Source organism: Parambassis ranga, chromosome 21, assembly GCF_900634625.1.
Source record: "Parambassis ranga chromosome 21, fParRan2.1, whole genome shotgun sequence".
NCBI classification, from domain to species: Eukaryota; Metazoa; Chordata; class Actinopteri; family Ambassidae; genus Parambassis; species Parambassis ranga.
This window is the reverse complement of record NC_041041.1, coordinates 10,080,888-10,101,339: the sequence shown is the minus strand read 5'-3', so window position 1 is coordinate 10,101,339 and position 20,452 is coordinate 10,080,888. Positions and strand designations below refer to the sequence as shown.

At 41.6% G+C, this 20,452-nt stretch overlaps 1 protein-coding gene across 1 annotated transcript; it reads left to right on the top strand.

The window, feature by feature from the left end:
- Window positions 1-3,263: 3,263 nt before the first annotated feature.
- Window positions 3,264-20,338, top strand: dop1b (DOP1 leucine zipper like protein B). The gene is made up of 38 exons (XM_028393239.1): window positions 3,264-3,465; window positions 5,980-6,157; window positions 6,548-6,729; window positions 6,816-6,986; window positions 7,875-8,064; window positions 8,163-8,261; window positions 8,484-8,607; window positions 8,732-8,841; window positions 9,514-9,625; window positions 9,723-9,843; window positions 9,949-10,068; window positions 10,250-10,358; window positions 10,531-10,767; window positions 10,845-11,155; window positions 11,248-11,651; window positions 11,729-12,000; window positions 12,080-12,232; window positions 12,384-12,484; window positions 12,859-13,049; window positions 13,129-14,719; window positions 14,831-14,930; window positions 15,016-15,207; window positions 15,301-15,423; window positions 15,508-15,642; window positions 15,725-15,780; window positions 15,866-15,970; window positions 16,125-16,191; window positions 16,294-16,453; window positions 16,748-16,830; window positions 16,916-17,025; window positions 17,115-17,264; window positions 17,350-17,411; window positions 17,643-17,771; window positions 17,860-17,996; window positions 18,089-18,144; window positions 18,232-18,375; window positions 18,471-18,603; window positions 19,239-20,338. The coding sequence occupies exons 2-38, from the start codon at window positions 6,020-6,022 to the stop codon at window positions 19,494-19,496; spliced, it is 6,936 nt and encodes a 2,311-aa protein (XP_028249040.1). The 5' UTR covers window positions 3,264-3,465; window positions 5,980-6,019; the 3' UTR covers window positions 19,497-20,338.
- Window positions 20,339-20,452: the final 114 nt, after the last annotated feature.

The following is a 20,452-nucleotide window of genomic DNA, read 5'->3' as shown; positions in this document are numbered from 1 at the left end:
CAGTCTGTATCACACTCTCCTATCAGGCTCTCTGGCCTTTATACATATTTCTTTTATTGCGTTCATTTTTTTTTCCTGAATTGTGAATGAAGTAATTTATTTATATGAGCAGCATGATGCAGCTAATGTCATGCATTACGCAACAAGTGACTCATCCCATTCAAGCCTAATGGTATGAAAAGATGCTGCTGGAGTTCAGCGATTCTTTGGCCATCATTTGCTTCTTCATCCCAGTCATAAGACTGAAGATAGTGTTGATAAGCATTATAGGCTGAACAGCTGAGAATTCCCTACAAACTGGGGAAAACTATACCAGCAGCACAGATGTAGGCAGATATCAGATGCACTATGGACTGTAGATTGTTGATTTTGAACAGTTGGATAGGGGACATCTTTGCCCCTGTGTGCATAACAAAACAACCTGCCTCAAATGTGTCAAGACTAGTTTAACACGTCTGGGTGATTTTTATCACTGTGTAGATTTGAAGGACTTACCAGTAATTCTGTCTATATTTATCTATTCTAGGTGTGCCTTTGTGGTGAGTGACAGTTGGCACTTGTCAGTGTTTACCTCTCAAAACCAAAACCACAAAGCCACAGCTCTCTATCGACTGAACATGATATTACTGTAAACAACCCACATTCTATGTTATTTTAACAAAACCATGTAGCATATGTTTAAACACATCGTTAAAGAGGAAATAAGGCGCTGACTGATTTAAATCAGCTGTTCGGATGAGCTCTTCACTTTAAGTTTCAGGTGAAACATCCACTCACACAGCTGTACCGAAGCATCCTGGCAGTTAAAATAGAAAGTGAGCTTACAACAACACTATGACTGGCATTAATGTACAAGGCAGCCATCAACAATGCAGAGCAGCCAATTATTTAAAACCAGTGCTGACAGGTGAGCTTGGGAGGTGCTGTTATTGTTCATTATAATTAATACGTTAGAATTACACCCACATATGAGTTATGTAACTTAACATTTTGTGGGTTCGATTAATAAATATATTATATTAGCATAGATGTGCAGTGAATTTTAAACACTGACAGTAAGAATCAGGTCACAGCATGGCAGCATTGTAGCTGATGATAGGCACTAACATCCCAGAAAAAGAGAGGGGGGATGAGGTGCTGTATAAAGCTTAGGCCTGCCATGTTAACATGGGGACTCATCATTCTGATCATTAATAAACACATAACTGACTGTGAAAAAACTCCTCAAAGGCATTTATGGACAGAGAGACAGAGAGATAGAGAGATAGAGCACCACTTTCATATTTAACATAATTATGTAAATCTGTGAGACTTAAAGTGTGTCAGGGTCATGACTAGATACGTCTCTATAAATGTATGGTGTTATAGAACCACCTACAGGCAAAAAGGTGGAATCACTTAAAGGGTAATATGTGCTGATGGGGAATTTGTGCATGTATGAATTACATCAATTGATGTCACATCTCTAATAATTTAGCAGCCACTTTAATGTAAAAGGTCTGATCTGTGTTTGCTGTACTGCTTTATCCAATAGCCTGGACAAAAACAACCATCTCTGCACAGATTAACAATAAACCCATTGTTCCGCCTCCTCCTTGTCCAGCATGGCTGTGACTGTTTAGAAACACTGGAGTAGTCCTGACTGTAGCTCCCTCTTCTGCGTCACTGGGCATGTAGAGCATATAGATGCAGCAGCTGGGCTGTATTTGAGCTATGTCTGACATGATGAACCTGGACAAAATGTGTCACAAGGATGAAGTTTGGATGTTATATAGTAAAAGTTTTAGATCAGATGTCATAATGAGTAGTGTAAATTACCATGCAACAACAGAAGGCATACAGCTAGGCTGCACAGATGTGTTTGTGTGTTCCACTTTTTATATCTGTTTAATCACAATCAACACATTTATAACATCTTAAGTCAACTTTTACCATGCTACGCCGGTGTTACTTGGATATGGATAACAATCTGATATACTGGTTCTAAAGTCATCTTTCTGCAGTTCATAATGTTGCTGCAGGGGGATCAACAGTATAAGTAATGTAGTCCGTGGTGCTCTTCTATTCTTTATGCAAAAAATAAAAGGTTCATTACTAATCAGCTTTTGGACGTCTTTCACTTCTAAATGCTAGATTTTCTCACTAACTCTAAGTGTAATTGTTGTGCTGTGTGGGAACTCAGATATAATATGGTCAACATGCTGACTACCCATAAATTATTCAGAAAGATAGACTAGTCATTACTGCCTGTGTTGTAATATGAGCTATGAATTGTGTCATCAGTAAAGGCCTTTTTGTTTCAGCCAAGTGACATGTTAAAAAATGTGTGTGACATTTTTAATTATTCTACTCTGCAAGAGTGTCCCCGAGACATAATAAAGAAGTACGATAATATTATATGTGTTCTGTGGAACGATTTGAGTTAAAGCAATTACACAAGAGAAGCAATTAGATTCAGTTCTGTTGCAGTGGGACACACTCGTTCATGATTTCTTCACAAGCTCGCGATTTTAAAGTGCCGTGTAGTCTGCTCATGTAGTTCAGCTTTAATTATTAACCACTGTCACATCCTCTGAGTTGTGGCAGGTTTAAAAGTGTCTGCTATAACAGGAGCTCCACCTACAGACATACACTTGCACTTGCATGTTTTGTGTGCAAGTATTGGCAAATGCTATTATATAACCAAACAAGTTTTAATTAAGATGCATTATATAATATAATACATAATGTCCAGTTCCGACAGGGCTACATTAATGCTAAATTTTAAGCAAGGATTGTCAAAGTATAGTGAAAACTTGTAGCCCATATAGGCCTGTATCTGTTGGGACTGCATGTGAGGCTTGGTGACCTTTGACACCCATCATTATTTCACGTTATTTCAAAATCAGAGCTGAGTATTTTTGTTTTAAAAACAAACTTGTCTGGAAGGTAATATTAATAAATGCAGCTTGCTGATAAATACATGCTAAAATATGTGACAGTGAGGTGAAAGGTTTGTAAACACTGCACATCCTGGAATGTACCAACCCTGGGGGGTGCTGTGACTTTGCACTAATGTCTACATCTCGAATTTACTGAAACAGGAGGACAGACTTGTTTTTTTCTCCTCCGGGTGGAAATGTATGTCAAATTTTTTTGGAAGTATTTACTTTTACCATGACTGTTTAAAGACTAACATTTCCTTTGCTGTTTTACATACCCTCCGCCACACCCCCTCTTTGTCAGGAAGTGAGCCGTGCGGCCGCGCTCAGTCCTGGATCAGCTGAGTGTGAGGATACCGCCCCGTTAGGACTGTCAGCGCTGGTACAGCGAGGATGGTTATATTCACATACACCATTAGGGATAAATAATTTTTATTCAAGCGAGGTGGAGTGGACTGTGTGTCAACACTGCCGGACCGTGTCTTATTCGAGTTGGCTTTGAAGCGGAAGTGGTCCCGCGCATCTTGCGCTTGTTTTTCGCTTGGTGAGTCAATCATGCACCTGATAGCTAGCTAATTTCGTTATCGTCTAAACGTTTTGAATTAACGGTTTATATTGTGGTCTTATAACCAAAAAACTGAGTCATTTACATTTATATACTGACCAAAATGAAACTATTCTGTGTATGTCTGTGTTTTTAAGCTAGCTGCACCCCATAATATCCAATTTGTAAGCGAATGTGCAAGCTAGGTGTAAAAACAAAGTTGTTGTTTCCTTGTCTTTTGAGGCGATGATATCATCCTATGTGTGGTCTGAGGTCTGCAGTTATATAATACGCACATCACTGGACTCCACTGATGCTGCTCACAGGTCATAAGCTGCTGCAGCAAAATGTTATTTGGCTGTTGCATCCACTGTTCCACTGATCTGCCATCACTTTATAGCCTGTTGTAGTGGTGGTGTCAGTCAGGTGACACAGTCCATTGTGTGTGTGTGTGTGTGTGTGTGTGTGTGTGTCCTCCCTCAAAGCACACAGTCCTTTGCCTAACAGCTAGGTTTTTTATCGCACCTGCTGTTTTTTCTGATACATACAGTGAGGGAAGTGAGACTGTACTTTTTGTTCTTCACAATTTGGTTATCAAGCTGCCACATGTGATATGTGACGTGACAACCAAAGATCCTCATTTGGTTGCAAACAATACCTGTCATTTATGCTTTAGATTCCTCTTTTACTTTCACACATTTTAATGTTTATCAAATAATACATATAATGTGAGAGGGGAGGAACACAGCACGTTGGAAAACATAATCTGCCAGTGACAGGGATTGTAGTCAGGATTTTACAAATGCAGTGGTCACAAGTCTAACATGTGCCTTTCCTGCAAAAAAAAAAATGTGTGGGTGGGCAAATCTATAGGAAGTTAAATTTCTGTAGATGCATTTAAGCGATTTAAAACCCTTTAGTGATGGTGATGTGGTGATGTTATTGGTTGATGATGCGTGACACATATAAGTATTTAGGGCCCGAGCACCGAGTGGTGTGAAGGCCCTATTGCAATGTTTATTTGATTTGGCTTTTGTTTTTTGTACCAGTAATCACCCCCCCCCCCCCAAAAACAACAAATGTGCAACAACAAATTGGTGATGTGGCTTTGTTGTTTTCTTGACATACAACCAGTAATATTTTCACATATATTGTTGATGTATTGATCAACAGCAGCATACATAACCATGCCATTTAGAAAATTCTGTACCATTACATGGCACTTGACATCTGTATCTTGTAGTTAATATCACAGACATTATATTCTAGTTGATACAATATGTGGGTAATATATGACGTTAGCATCTTAGTCTGTATGGAGAGCAGTTTTTTCTAAAAGGAAATGGGGATAGGATCTTTATTTTTTTAATTTCTTACTTCTGGGCTGAAGACACAAGTTTGTGTCATGAGAACTTGATGTGAACCGGATTCAGATTCAGATTCAGAATACTTTATTTGTCCCTGAGGGGCAATTTTGATGTGTTGATGTGTTCATTTATATGAATGTGGTTCCCACTATTTGCTGCCTTATATTGATGCCTTGATGAACTCAACATGTCCCTTTGTGTGATGTAGCAACAAATCTTTAGTTTAGTCTTTTAAAAATTAATGAAAAACACCCATTACATGGCATTTCAGGGAATTGTAGGCACATGTGGATCTTGTACATGGCTGAAAAGTTTAATCAGTTCCTGTACTTTCATTTGATTCTATGTTGTCTATCAGCTGATCAAAAACATTTCAGCACTAATGCAGTGCCAGCATAAGCATGTGTTGTTGGCCTTGCTTTCAGTGATAAAGCCGTTTCAGCTCAGCTGTGGGAAGTCCAGATGTCTATGATTCTCTAATCCTGTCTTCCTACTCCCCAACCCAACTCTTTGCTCAGCCATACTAAAACATACAGTACTACATGCACACACATATACACAGAAAGTACTCTCCTTTAACATCTTTCATTTCATTTGGTTGCAATGCATGCAGAATTGCTATTGTCACACTTAAATGATAGATGACTAGCTTGCCATATTACTTGCAAGTCATTTGTGATGCATGACACATGCTTATGTCTAATTATATAGGTTTTACAATGTAATGGTACAAAGCAAATGTGCATTACTAATGTTTCCATTTATGGATGTTGCAACAGGATGTTGATTGTTATCGGTCGTGTCGTTAATAACACAGGTTTTGTGATTCTTAGTCTTTGCGCTGTTTTTATATTTCTTTAGCTTGTTTTTTACTGGGCCACAGACCGTGCTTTAGAAGGAGTCCTTCCTCCTCACACTGAGAGACAGGTCAATCAGCCAAACACTGACCAGTCATGAATGGGGACATTTTTCTCCCTTGCCTCAGAGGCTGTGCATGTCAGTGAACAGAGCTAATTGGCTAATTTTATTTGCGATAAACAAGCGGCACAGGCACAGGGTTATCCAGCAGGTTTCAGACAGATACTATAATGCTTACTTTTACTTTACTTTAAAATCTCTTATTGTCTTCTTGCCTTTCTTTTTGCAGACGTATTGTTCTAAACATGCTGGGATCAAACTGATGTATCATGGATCCTGAGGAATTAGAGCTGCAGAATGACTACCGCTACCGTAGCTATGCGGCAGTCATTGAAAAAGCACTTCGAAACTTTGAGTCTTCAAGTGAGTGGGCAGATCTCATCTCCTCTCTGGGCAAGCTCAACAAGGTACTGTATGATTCACAAAGTCTGTTTTAGGATGTATATTTCTTCGAATAAACAGTGTTGCAGTTGTCTGCAGTTATGGGGAAGTTATGCTGCTTATTGAGACTCTCCCTTCATGTTAGTCAGTCTTAAGTCTTTTAGTCATTAGAGGTAATAAAAGTGCCACTGTTATGTTTAGTTGGAATGTGTTTACTTTGGAGTGTCTGTGTGTGGGAATGCCTTAAAATTCATCTGTATACCACTTAAAATGTGAGACAGGCTTTTATCTGATAAACACAAAACTGCAATGACAGTACAGATTTCACTTCCTCTAATGTAACTTTGTGTTTTTCCCACATGCTGTTATTTGGTTAATGGGCCATCACAGTTGTATTTTCTTTCTCTTTCTATCAGGCCCTGCAGAGTAACCTTCGTTACTCACTCCTGCCCAAGAGGCTGATCATAGGGAAGCGGCTGGCTCAGTGCCTGCACCCAGCCCTGCCCAGTGGAGTACACCTGAAGGCTCTGGAAACCTACGAAGTCATTTTCAAAATCATTGGAACTAAATGGCTGGCAAAGGATCTGTTCATATACAGGTAAAGAGGCTCACTGTATTAAGGAGACTGCTGACCTCATTATGATTGATTTTATGTTTAAACTTGTGTGTGTATGTGGTTTTCAGCTCAGGATTGTTCCCACTTCTGGGTCATGCAGCCATGGCAGTGAAGCCTGCACTGTTAACACTGTATGAGCGTTACTATCTCCCACTGCAGAGGGCTTTGCTGCCCAGCCTTCAGGCTTTCATAACAGGACTCCTCCCAGGTCTGGAGGAAGGACTTGAAGTCTATGACAGGTACATAACCTATACTACTTTTGTCAAGAGATTGAAACACAACATAGCAATAAACTGGTTGTGTTTAATTCAGTTTATTTATACACTGAAGATTGTAATGACTAAATTTGAGGTTATGGAGTAGACTTAGAGAGAAATATACATATATTAAAAGCTGACAAAGCTTTAGAACTGTTGGTGTATAAGATATGGTGACCATATGAAAAATATAAATAATGTTGTCTTATGCATACAAAGCATATTTTAAAGGTAGGGTAGGAGATTTTGAAAACTCAGTGAGAGTCAGCCAGATTTAGAAAGTAAACACACGCCCCTTTCTCTCGGAGCTCACTCCAAAGCCACGCCTCCAATCACATGGACGCACATTACCTGAAGACGACCTGCGGTCGGTGACTTCGGCCATCATGCACATACCTCTCTGGTGCGCACAGAGCAGAGTGACAACCAGCCAATACTCCGCGCAGGATCCACCCGGAGGATTGTTCATGTTTTTAGCATTTTATAGCTGCCACAGATGTTTATATAATATATATAATATATATAATATTTTGCGTAAATGTTCCTGAAGTGTGTGTACTTACACTATGGTATATGGAATAATTAGTCTTTTAAAGTTCTGTAAACATTTCAGTGTGAGTTTAGCAGTCATCTGCCATTGTTTATTTTGCGATACACACTTGTGACTTCTGTATGAATAGTATAAATGTAGTACAAAGGTGAGGGCTAGCCATTGTCTTAAACAGTAGATCTATTCTGAACCCATGGATAATTATAGTCACTATTGACTGGTGGTAGGACATCACTGACCGAAATACACAGAAATATCGATTTGTTCACAAATGTGTCCTTGAATGCATTCGATCAATGAGTTCTCTCCACTCTGTTCAGGACTGATGCTTTACTGGTCAAGTTGTCCCTACTGGTGGGTCAGCAGGTCTTCTATGGGGCCCTGTGGGGCAGCATGCTGGTCACCCCCATGGTGCGACTGCCTGCTTCAGTCTTCATAGTCACACATTTTGACCGAATGGCATCACTGAGTCAACAAGCGCACATGCTAGGCTATGATCACCATGTAGTGGTGAGTGTGTATAAAAATTATACCAATGAGTACAATCTTTCTCCATTGTGGTCATGTTTAATTTATACTTTCTTGTGTGATCTTCTGTCTGCCTTCAGGTGAAGTCAGTCTGTCTTTGTCTGCAAGATTCAAACGCCTTGGTGCAGAGGAACATGCTTGAAATCCTGCTCTACTTTTTCCCCTTTGCCACATGCCAGGTAGGTACTCACAGAAACACTTTTCCTCCTGTTTTTGCTGGACAACAACTTTGGCTGTAAGTTATCTAAGTGAAGTGTTTCTCTGCTTCTTCTGAGATCAGAAAAGAGGTTTGCTTGCAAACAGTCTTATTATGGATCACTAAGATCACTAAGAAGGGGCTTCTTCTTTCTTGTCTATTCTACAAATATTGTAGGAATTTTACGTTGTTGTTATCTGTTTAGAACCCAGAGGAGCCCAGTATTGCTTTGAGTGCAGAGGACATGATCACAGTGGGGTCTGCAGCTTCACTCACGCTACTCAGAAGAGACATGTCCCTCAACAGACGCCTCTATGCCTGGCTCCTAGGTATCTGATTATTACCTCGGCGATGAACCATTTGAGCCACACCACTGTTTGGCAAAGATTGATATTTCAGTTATTACTTATGGTTTACTTGCTTGTGCCTTTGTTTCTGTATTTGTGTTTCCAGGCACAGGCATAAAAGGGGAAATGGTGGCACCACACCCCACCCTCTCCACCACCATTGAGGACCATACATCATTCTACTTCAATACATATTCAAAGCATTTTCTTGTGATGGTAGCGTATACACTTATTAGCACAATATACACACAAAATACATTTGTATGTGTATTTTTCAGTCATGTCTAGGGCAGTGTTAGACATTAAGGGGAATCGGCTGGTTGTTGAGATGGACGAGGAAGCGCTTGTATGTTCACATAGTAACAGTTGGCCTGGTTGTGTCTTTGTGCTGTGACTTGCCTTGCTTTTTGCCATTGTCAGGCCTTCTGTGAGTGTCTGAGTTGAAAAGCTACACCTACTCTTCAAACATTTACTACTTGTTAATCATTTATTTTAGCAAAATAAAACCACATTGTTAACTTCGACATGGTTTTCTTACAGTAGAACCCCACCCCCCCCCCCCCCCCCCCCCCCCCCCACCCACCCACCTTGCCACCACCACTACAAAATTGGACTATTCCTTTAAAATTAACATCAGTGATAATGAAATGAGAACTTTGACAGACAAGAACAAATTAACCAACCTACCAGGACTAAAAAAAATGGTTAAAAACACCATGTTTATTTTCTCTCAAAACTTGCATTTCTTGTACCCTGGCCAGCCAATGGCATGAAAGCAAATAAGGATATTATTATTTTTGTAAGACAAATTTTCACACTGTGTCAGGTTTCTGTTTGAATTGTGTGTTAATGAGCTTTCATCACCCATTTCTCTGTATCTGGCTTCAGGCTCTGATTAACATCCTCAAACAGAAGGATGTGGAGAGTGACCCAGAACATGTTGCAGGTTACCTCAGGCCCTTTCGCATTCTTATTAGTCTGCTGGATAAACCAGAGATAGGTAGTGACTACAGTCCACACACAGGCACACATTAACATTTATTGATACTTAATATTTCAGACCTGCTCTCTCTGACAATGACAATTGTTTGGCTCAGGTCTGGCTGTCTTGAACAGTGTTCTGTTGGAGGTGGTTCGAGCTTTCCACAGCTACTGTCGAGAGATGCTGGGAGAGGAAAGCATCACTATCTCAGCACTCTCAAGCAACCAGATAACTAGGTGAGAACCAGTTCAACCAAAAGTTCAAAAGAGGTGCACTGTAATAGACATTTACAACTGACAAGGTGACTCCAGAAAAAAATGTTTTTTTTCTTATGTTAACAGTAAGATAAAGGAGAACAAGAATGCATCAGAGATAATAAAGACCATGAATATGCTTGTGAGTACCATGGACAGTGAATACTTGTGGGAGTACATGACCCGATGCTTCTGCACTTCTCTCAGGTATGCAGATGAATTCTTATTTTAAATGCATAAAGATAACCAAGCAATTATGTTAAATAAAGCCAGTGGCGAAATCAAACAGATAAAAAATGACAAGGCCTTTTGTTGTTTGTTTGTGTTGTTATGGTTTGTTTCTCAAATGGCAACTAACAGGGATTACTGTCTCAATTGTTTTTCCTAGTGAAAAAGACGATCCACCGACACCTCCTGACTATGACCACAGTCATCCTGCTCCCTCCGTTAAGGAGATGGCCACTCTCATCATCTTTTTGCTTGATGTCCTTCCTTTGGTAAACAACTCACTGCACATCATTAGCTGCATGTGACCTGAAAAATATCCAGTACATTCAACAAATTTAAAAGATCTAAATAGAAAAAGAATAGTATGCATTTCTTAATTTTTACTTTACCCACATTGCGTTTCCCAAATAATATGTTCAACATGTTTGCATCTTTACACAGGAGCTCCATGCTGACATCCAGTCACATTTTCTTCCTGAGATGCTGGGCACCATGCTGCAGACCTTACGCAGCCACATGGACTCTATAAGCCTAGAAGATGTAACACAGGCACTGCGCGCATGCTTCAAGGTCCTGAGTAAGATCCAGATGCCGGTGGCCTACATGGATGTTGAAACAGGTGTACACGCAGAGGAGATTCAGTTAGAGTCCCTGGAGGAGGAGAATACAAAGACTCAGGTATTTTACAGTCTGTCCCAGTGTGGCTTATTTTGATGTTTGACTGTGCCTTATCATGTTGATTATTCTTCATACAGGATTTGGAGACTGAAGGAGAGAAAGGTGGCAGTGGTGGCCAGTTCAATGGGCATCATGATGATGAAGAGCTAAACCAAGACAGAGAAGATGCTGCTGACGGTGCAAATGGTGTTTACCCAACAATGAGGTCTGAAGACAGTGGACTGGGTATTAGCGCCTCACCATCAGAACAGCATCTGTCACCAAGGGTGAAAATAGCAGCTGAGGGAAATGCAATTTCTAAAGAAGGCGAGGCAGTGTGGAGAAGGGGGGGCAGTGTGGACACCATGACCCAGTGTCTGCAGGACATCCTGGCCTTTATAACCACACGGTAAACTTCAGAGTCAGTTGTAGTTGTTTTAATATAAACAATATTCTGATTATGTGTGATTTCTAAATATTTTTACACTTGCTGCTTATCAGGTACTTGTTGGTGCAGGTGGAGGATGTCAGGGGACCGGATGAAGAACCACAGGCTGATCTAAGCCCTACCTCTGTGGATCAGAAGACTTTATTGACAAACATAGGTGGACGTGAAATTAAAGAGAAACTGTCTGGACTGTTCTCTCCAAATAAACACAAATCCCGCACCTCTTCAGAGTCCCACCTGGCATCAGTTCCCAGCGAGAAGAAAAAGCATTGCAGGCATTTAGGGTGTCTAGACTGGGCAGCCGGTTACATGCCCCGTGGAAAGGCAGAAATCTCTGAGGCCTGTCGACAGGCTTTCATTGCTACCTGTCACCTGCTGCTGGAGTGCACCACCTTTCCTGTCTACCTATCTGAAGAGGAGACTCTGGCTCTCCACACAGACATGTTTGGCCATACAGGTTTGCATACAGACAGTCAGATCAACTGCATGCTTTAACCTACAATCTCCCTCTAAAGTATGTTTTCTTTACTGCAGGTATTTATGTGGAAACCCTGCCAGTGTGGCTGAGATCCTTGATGACGCTGTGCTGTCTGTCCAGAGATTACAACATCCAGCACACTGCTGTAGCTACCCTTTTGGAACTCATCAACCACTCCCAGTCCTTAGTGCTTGTGATTCAGGACAAGCACAAACGCTACCAGAGCTCTGAGTCCAACCCTCTGAGTGGACGGCTGCAGATGGTCACTGTGCCACCCATCTATCCCGGCCTGCTTCATGCCATAGAGGAGAGCACCGATTTCTATCAGGTTGGCTAATCAAAGACTTATCCAAATAATGCAGAATAAATGTAGTATTCAGGTTATTTCTGTTGTTCCTTTAACTCAGAGGGTGTCCAAGGTACTGTGGGGTCAGCTCGACACAGAGCGGAGAGAGCAGCACATTTCCTGTGTGGAGCTGTTTTACAGGCTACACTGTTTGGCTCCATCAGCGTCCATCTGTGAAGACATAATCTGCCAGGCATTACTGCACAAAGACAAGGTACTTAAGCCTTCTTACATGCTATATGCTGTATTTGTTCACACACTTTCATTTAACATGTTATTTTATCTAGGAGCCACAAAGGGACCTAAAATGTAATGTGACAAAAATGAGCAAATAACCCAAAGGTTTGTATGTTTGTCCTCCCCAGACAGTTAGGCTGGAGGCACTGCACCGCTTTACAGTGTTGTGGCATCTGACCCGCGAGATCCAGACCAACAGGACCATGTCCCTCAATCGTTCATTTGACCGGTTAGTATGTAGTTGTGGCAGAGAAGACAAATGATGGCCAGAGTTTTTGTTAATGCTTTTTTGTAAAAAAGTGTCACTGCTAGTCAAATAGAGTAGGGGATTAACTGAAGCAGTTGACTCATTATTGTCGGTGCAGTCAGGTAGTACAAACTTGCAAAAGACACACTGACAAAGACAAAAAACAAATAGTAGTTAACAACTGTAGCCTGTGAGAACTTCTGTGGATGGGGATGGATTTGTGCATAATGGTCTTGTGAATGATATATTTGTAGACAAGTCCAGTTGCCTTGCTTCAACCTTTCAAACCTATCCTCAACAAGACGTACAGTATGAAACAAAGAGGTGCCCTGACTTTTGTCTGTCTCACGCCTTAGGTCTCTGTGTGTCGTAGTGGAGAGTCTGACATGTAGTGATGGCTCAATAAGTGCAGCAGCTCAGTGCTGGTTGGTCAGGGCTTTGACCCTTAATGATGTGATCCGGATCCTGGAGCCTATTCTGCTATTGCTGCTTCACCCCTCCACTCAGCGCTGCTCTATTCAGAGCATCAAGCAGAATCTGACTGTTGGTAAGAGCATTTGTCAACATGTGTTGATAAAATGAATTATATTTGATTTGGTATTCTGACATAATCCTTGTGTTTTAAGGTAATCTGAAGATTCTAAACAGCAGAGGTCGAAATTCCACCAAAATACATGTCACATCAACTGATGCCATGGCAACAGAGGTTACCACCCTAAATAACTTGAACATTGTGGATCGGGAGGCCCTATGGACAGAGTTAGAGACTGGTCCAGAGCCACCAAAACCACTGGATTTAGTGATATCAAGGAGTGAGAGTGAAGAGACAGAAGAAGAGGAGAACAGAGAGGAGGAGGAAGAGGAGGAGGAAGAAGCTGACAGTGAACACACAGAATCAGCTGACACCAGTGGTGCCCAAGGATCCACAGAGAACTCCAGCTCAGGCTCTGCTCTGTACCGCAGCACTGAGGAGGGAGGCATGGTCAATGGCCTGCGAAGGGTGGAGTCTGAGCACACACAGGCGTCTGATTCACTGTCGAGTGAAGACGAGGAGGATTTAGAGCTGGAGGCTATGGCCAGATCTCGCCTTTTAAAACAGGAACGGGAGAAGAGAGAAGCCATTGACTCTCTGTTCCGCCATGTGCTTCTGTATCCTGTGGCAGGCGGCTGGCGCCATCTGCTCCAAGGCTTGGCACTGCTAGATAGCCTGCTGAGGAGCAGTGCTCAAAGCCCTCTGGTGGATGCTCTCTCCTCCACTTCTCTGGACACAAGCTCTGCTGCACATTTAAACCTGGTCTCTAACCTTTTGCAGCGCCACCAACAAGCTCAGGATGGCAAGGGCTTCTATGGCTGCCTGCTTTCACCGTCATCTTCCCCCTCTGTCCCCCCGTCTCTGCTCATTGAAATGCTGGTGTCCTTGTCCTTACAGTTTCTCCGTTCTCATTACCCTTCTTATCTGAGCTCGAGTCCACTCGATCTGCAGGGGAACAGAGAGGTTCAAGTGAAAAGTGTGGAGGTGCTGACTCGGATCGTGAATCAGCTTAGCTGCACAGTAAGAGAAGAAGAATGCAACAAGGCTCATCTAGAATTAATACGCAGACTCCTTTCAAGTTGCAAAGTGCAGCAGTATGCCCTGCTTACACTTTCTGCATCTATGTATATCAGCCAAAAAGGAGCAGATAAGGGCGCTTCCAAAGGTGTGGAGCTACTGGATGAGCAAGGAGGTCTGTCAGAGGAGAGTCTGGTGAATCTTGGATCAGGGGGAGGGCAGGAGCAGTTCCCCTTGCAGATGGAATTACTCAAGCTGCTGCAGGCCCTTATAGTTCTAGAATACCATGTGTGGCCGGTTGGAGCTGCATCAGCCACTGGGTCAGGTGGAGCATCAGGGGAGCCCCGTGAATCCTCTGCCACCAGCACCACCCTTGCTCGTGAGTGGCAAACTGCCATCCTTTTTCAGCAGTCCATCAAGGCAGCCCAGTATGTCCAAAGCCACCCTATCACAGCCCAGGGAATGTTTGTTTCTGCTGCCGCCAGGGCTCTGCAGCCTCAATACGGCTATGCCATGCACCCCCACTGGGTGTCACTGCTGTGTTCCTCCCTGCCATATTTGGGACGCTCATTAGGCATCATCGTGGCTCCACTCATCACTCAGATCTGTAAGAACCTGGATGAGCTGGTCAAGCTGTATGAGCATGATGGAGGAAAGACAAGCCAGAGGTAGTTTTTTCATTTTTATAACACAAAACTGATATAAATACATTAGCACCCTGCTCTTACAGCAAGGAAATTGTAGTACTTTAAGTTAAATATGATATTTATTTTGATCAGCCTAAGTGGAAGAAGGGAGAACATTGCCCCTGATTACCCTCTGACGCTGCTAGAAGGCCTGACCACTATAGCACACTATTGTCTACTGGATAATAAGAAGGTAAGAAGTCACACACAAAAACATACACACAGATATATAAGTCCTATATCTAAAATAATTCAGTGTTGCCCTCTTTCTCCATCAGTCTATCGTTGCCTGTGATCCTGTGGATGTCCGCAATGCTCGCAATGCTGTGATTGAGGCACTGCCACAAATGCTTAGTAGCATGGCCTTGTTATGGGGGGTTGTCATAAGGGAAGAGTTTCAGAAGCGCCCATCTGACTCTGTCCAGAGCAGCAGACACACTTCTACCTCAGTTTATTTCAAAAGCACAAAGGTGTGTGTGTGTTATACAGTTCACATATACACATAGTATTTTTGTATATTAACACAAATACCATCCATTGACAACCATTGTTTGCATAATTAGATCTTGCGGCTGCGGATACTGGAGTTCCTGATCCCTCTTACTCGACAGTATGGCATTCAACTGATGGCTGCACTGGGAGCAGTATGGAGCAACAGGAAGAGTAAAAGAAGACCTAAAAATAGGGTGAGAATGTCTAGAAACAAAGAAAGGGCAGCATATGTATGTTGCCAGCTCACATTGTCACACTCCTCCTGGTATCTTCTTTAGGTTTTACCTGTGGTCAGTGAGTCTCATCTCACCATTGTGGAGCTGGTAAAATCACTGCACACCCTCCACACAGACACTGTCCTGCACTTGGTCAAAGAGGTGGTGAAAAAACCACATCAGATCAAAGGAGATCAGGTACATGAACGCACAATGTAAAGCTACTCAATACTTGAATTTGGAAGTAACTTAAGTCAACTTTCAATTTTCTCTCCCTCAGAAGTCGACACTTGTCGATATCCCCATGCTACATTTCAGCTATGCGTATATCCAGAGGTAAGTTTCACAACAAAACGTGAAACAGTTTTGAGATGTTTTAACAAATGCTCAGTTTTGTTATAATCTCTTGCTCTGTGTGCAGCATTTCAGCTCAAGCTCTACAGGAAAACATTGCTCCTCTCCTCAGTCTGTTACGGGAGTCTGTTCAGCTCAACCTGGCCCCTCCTGGACACTTCTTACTGCTTGGGTCAGTTCTCATCTTGATTAGTTAGATCTAATTATTCTGCTGTAGGCAATCATCACACTGCAGATGTAAGAGTATATAATTAATGCTGTGTCCTTGTATGTATTTGTATTTTTTGGGGAAAATTTGATGTTCAGTAATATATTCTGTGTTTCAGAATCCTGAATGACTTTGTCAATAGACTTTCCAATCTGGACAGTAAGAAGGACTCTAGAGATCTGCAGGTGAGATGCCACAGACATGTCACAGATGTCATGTCGGTAGTTAATGGGTTTTGAGTACAGGGAAGACACTGTAATGATATTGATGACAAAATTGTCATACAGGAGGTGACTCAGCGGATCCTGGAAGCAGTAGGAGGGATCGCAGGCTCATCTCTGGAGCAGACCAGTTGGCTCAGCCGTAGCCTTGAGGTCAAAGTTCAACCGCAAGTGTGCCAAGAAGCAGATGAACCTGATGACACAGACATGGACGGGGAACTTTTTGGTAACTTACAAATAGATATATGCATCTCCTCTGCTATAAATTCAGCCTATTGGTTGAGGAAATTAACCCAGGGGAACAATAGAACCTGTAGTCATATTGGACCTAGAGCTTATAAATGACTGCTGTTGCCATAGAAACTGCTCTTGCTAAGTATTTTTTTACTTTCTCCTCCTTTTTAAGCATACTCATGATTGTCATAATTGTCTGCACACTGAGCTGTATAGCCCTGTTGTGTTGTAGACTTATTTAGTGCTTGTTAACACTAATAAGTTGATTTACTATTTTCTGTGTCAGAATCAGCAGCCCAAGCCAGCACTATGGTCTCCTCCTCTGCCCCCTCAGTTTACAGCGTTCAGGCTCTTGTACTTCTGGCTGAGGTAGGTTTTGATTCGTTCATTTGTTTTTGCAGACAAATTAACAATGATGCTATCGATACTTCATGCCACACTTTTTCTCATGTAGGTCTTGGCCCCTCTTTTGGACATGGTATATCGCAGTGATGAGAAGGAAAAAGCTGTTCCTCTTATTTCACGTCTCATGTACTATGTTTTCCCCTACCTGAAGAACCACAGGTAACTACTGTTGCAGGGTTACCTGTCCTAATGCTGTAGTGTCTTAGATTAATGGAATCCCATGCATTGAGTTTCCTTCCTTCCTGCAGTGCCTACAACATGCCCAGCTTTCAAGCAGGTTCTCAGCTGCTGAGCAGTCTGAGTGGGTATGCCTACACCAAAAGGGCCTGGAGGAAAGAGGTCTTTGAGCTGTTCATGGACCCCCTCTTCTTCACCATGGATTCCTCCTGTGCACACAGGTGACTATAGATAGATAGATAGATGGATTTACAGTTTTACATAAAGATTTTAATGTCTGCTCCTTGTCTGTCGTGCTCCCTGTAGTTGGAAATCCATTATTGATCACCTGCTGACTCACGAGAAGACCATGTTTAAAGACCTCATGAGTGAGTACTGTCTCTAGAAAATGTCTGCCACACTACTGTCAAAGCAAAACCTGAAATATGTTCTGTAACCGAAAGTGTTTTTTTCTGATGAAAGTAAAATGCAAATGAAGGTGATGCAAAGTAATGACAAGGACTTCTAAAGCTTGAACCATTTTAAGGATTCAGAATGATGTAGAGTTCAGTCAGAGAAGCAGAGATAAAATATTGTCCCTTCTTGTTTTTGTGCTGCAGGCATGCAGAGTGGCTCCTTGAAATTGTTCAATAATGTTGACCAGAAGCCCATGCTGCTGAAACGACAGGCATTCGCCTTGTTCAGTGGAGAAATTGACCAGTATCATCTCTATCTGCCCCTCATCCAAGGTGGGGTGCTGAATATTTCTGCATGTGTGTTATATGTTATTTAAAAAACAGACATTAAACTTGACTACATCCATCACATTCCTTTCAGAGCGTCTCACAGAGACTTTGCGTATGAACCCAAGCCCCGCCGTGTCGGCGCAGATGTACCTGATGTTTCGTGTTCTCTTGCTGAGGGTTTCATCCCAGCACCTGACATCTCTTTGGCCTATAATGGTCACAGAACTAGTAAGACCCCATTCAATAATAACAGGGATTATAGTGTGTATGTATGTCTCAAATTAAAAGACACTTTATTTTTTCCCCCGATTTGTTTTCAGATTCGCACTTTTTCACGTTTAGAGAAGGCTCTGCAGGCAGACAAAGACACCTCAAAGTGAGTTTGTTCTCTTATTCACACAATCCTGTTTCATGGGCTATCACTTTACAAACATTGAGTCGCTTCTTCTCATGTACCATCAAGGCTGGCTAAGGTGATGCGTGGAGCACTTGAAAAAAATGGACCAGTAAATTTCTCTCAGGCAGAGATGGACATGTACCTGTCAGCCTGCAAGTTTCTGGACACCTCCCTGGCTTTTCCTCCACAGAAGATACCTATCTTTCAGATGTGAGAGTTGTCATTCGATTAGAAAACAATGAATCGTTTTATTCATTTTTTTTCGTCTTGTGTTTTTTTCGTGTAACTATCTGTTCCACATGCAGGTATCGCTGGGCGTTTGTCCCTGAGGTGGACGTGAACCGCTACAATGGTCCAGAGACCGCACTGATAGAAGGCGAACACGAATGCACACCACATGTTGTCAGAGTACTGGAAGGCATACAGCAACGATATGGGGTAAGAAAACATGGTTAGGAATTGTCAATTATCATTTACCAATTTATATGTTTTACAGAGTGGCCAGGTCTCCTTATCCTACAGTGACATTGTACACCTTCACTTTACATCTTATTCTGAAGTCCCACCAGAGCTCAAATGAGACCGCACATTAATTTAGACATCAGCATTAAAGCTGCAGGAGCACACTGTTAGACACCATCCTGAGAGATTCATTCATTGGAGAAGTAGCACTACTCTCTATATAAGAAAAATCATGCCAGCTTTGTGGCTTTTTGTTAGTCATATCTGAATAAAGCCTTTGCAGAACCTTCATTTAAGTGTTTCGTATGTTTGAATAACAAAAAATCAAAACATTCCTTTATGCCAAAAAAAAAGAAAAGACCTGCATTTCTGTAATGCATTAAAAGAAAAAAATTAAATGAGAACCTGCAGCACTTCCCAGAGCTAAGGTGTTACCATGGAAACAACATCATTTAAATGAACATTTCATGGCCACAGGATTCAATACACAGTAATAATAATTTCCTGATCTAAAGAAATAAAAGTAAAAATTGAATAAAAGTTTAATAAAAGCCATTCAAGTTGTATTTTTATGGTCACATCTCTTTATATGATTTTCTGCCTCGTTTTAGGCACTGAATGGGCTGAATGAAGAATCCTCCACTGAGCTTTTGGAGTTCCCCCTCCTCACTCAGTGCTCCCTGTCCTCAATCACCCAGCTTCTGCCTTTCCTTCGCACCCTTTGCTGTTCCTTCCAGGGTCCTCCCACCAACAGCCAGAGTATGGCCCACTTCCCTATAGCAGAATACCCAGCAGCCAGTTCACACACAGTCCTGAAGAGGCTGGAGCACATAACTGAAGAAGAGTTCCTGGACTCCATGGAGAGTTAAAGGCTCTTTACATGAAGCTTTCATGAACCTGCCGTCATACAAGTAGAAGACCGAAAGTGGGAAGAAATGTCTTACGGGGATTTTTGAGAGACAGGAAATGTTTTCAGATTCTGCTTTCTTAATGTTTTAATTTGTTCGCCCTCCACAGTAATGCATGAACCTTTTAAGGTGCTCTCACACTGAATCTATACTGGAAACAAAGGGACCTACGGCTATTATTTTCAATGTTTTTTTATACCTGGAAAATGTGGTATTATTAAGCAGTGCTTCTTGTACATTCTCTTTTAAAGCTGTCATCTCGATTGATTCAGTGAAATAGCCTCATATTGTCATCTCGTTTTGCTTTATACGGTATTTGACTAAAAATGCACGTTAACTATTAAGTTATTACCTGATGTTTTTATAAGGCTTGCACCTTATAATAATAATAATAATAGTTCCAGTTAAAGGTTATTTTGCAGCAGCAGATTCACTGTGAGGAACCTTCTTTGTTGTACGACCATACAAAAGTCTGTCTGACTCTGAGAATGTAAGGATTAACTTCTGTCCTCATCCTTGGTAGAGATATATTATTTATGTTTAGAGTTTTATTGGTAAGGTACTGAATGTTCTTTGTGTACACCAGGAAATCTGCTCTTTCTTTTTCTAGGTGTGTGCCTCAGTATAATACATGCTTGCCTTTTTTGATGTTCAAGGGAAATTAGGCTTTGTAGCTGTTCACACATAATTTTTACTGTTGTCTGTAAATTCCACAGTGCAGAATGTTTACGTTATTTTGAATGCTCAAAGGGCCATGTCAACTTTTGATTCAGCAGAATTCAGACTCGTTAAATTAAAATATAAAACTCAAGTTTTTTTTAGTTTCAGTTTCTTTTATGTGAAATACACATCACACCCAGGAATGAGGCTTTTATTCTGAAGAAATGAACCGGATGTTGTGCTTAGTTCACAAATAA

Coding starts and splice junctions, on each gene's coding strand:
- dop1b (XM_028393239.1), top strand. CDS start 6,020: ATGGATCCTGAGGAATTAGAGCTGCAGAATGACTACCGCTACCGTAGC. Junction 14,720..14,830: donor GGAGGAAAGACAAGCCAGAG/GTAGTTTTTTCA, acceptor TATTTTGATCAG/CCTAAGTGGAAGAAGGGAGA. Junction 18,376..18,470: donor AAGATACCTATCTTTCAGAT/GTGAGAGTTGTC, acceptor TTCCACATGCAG/GTATCGCTGGGCGTTTGTCC.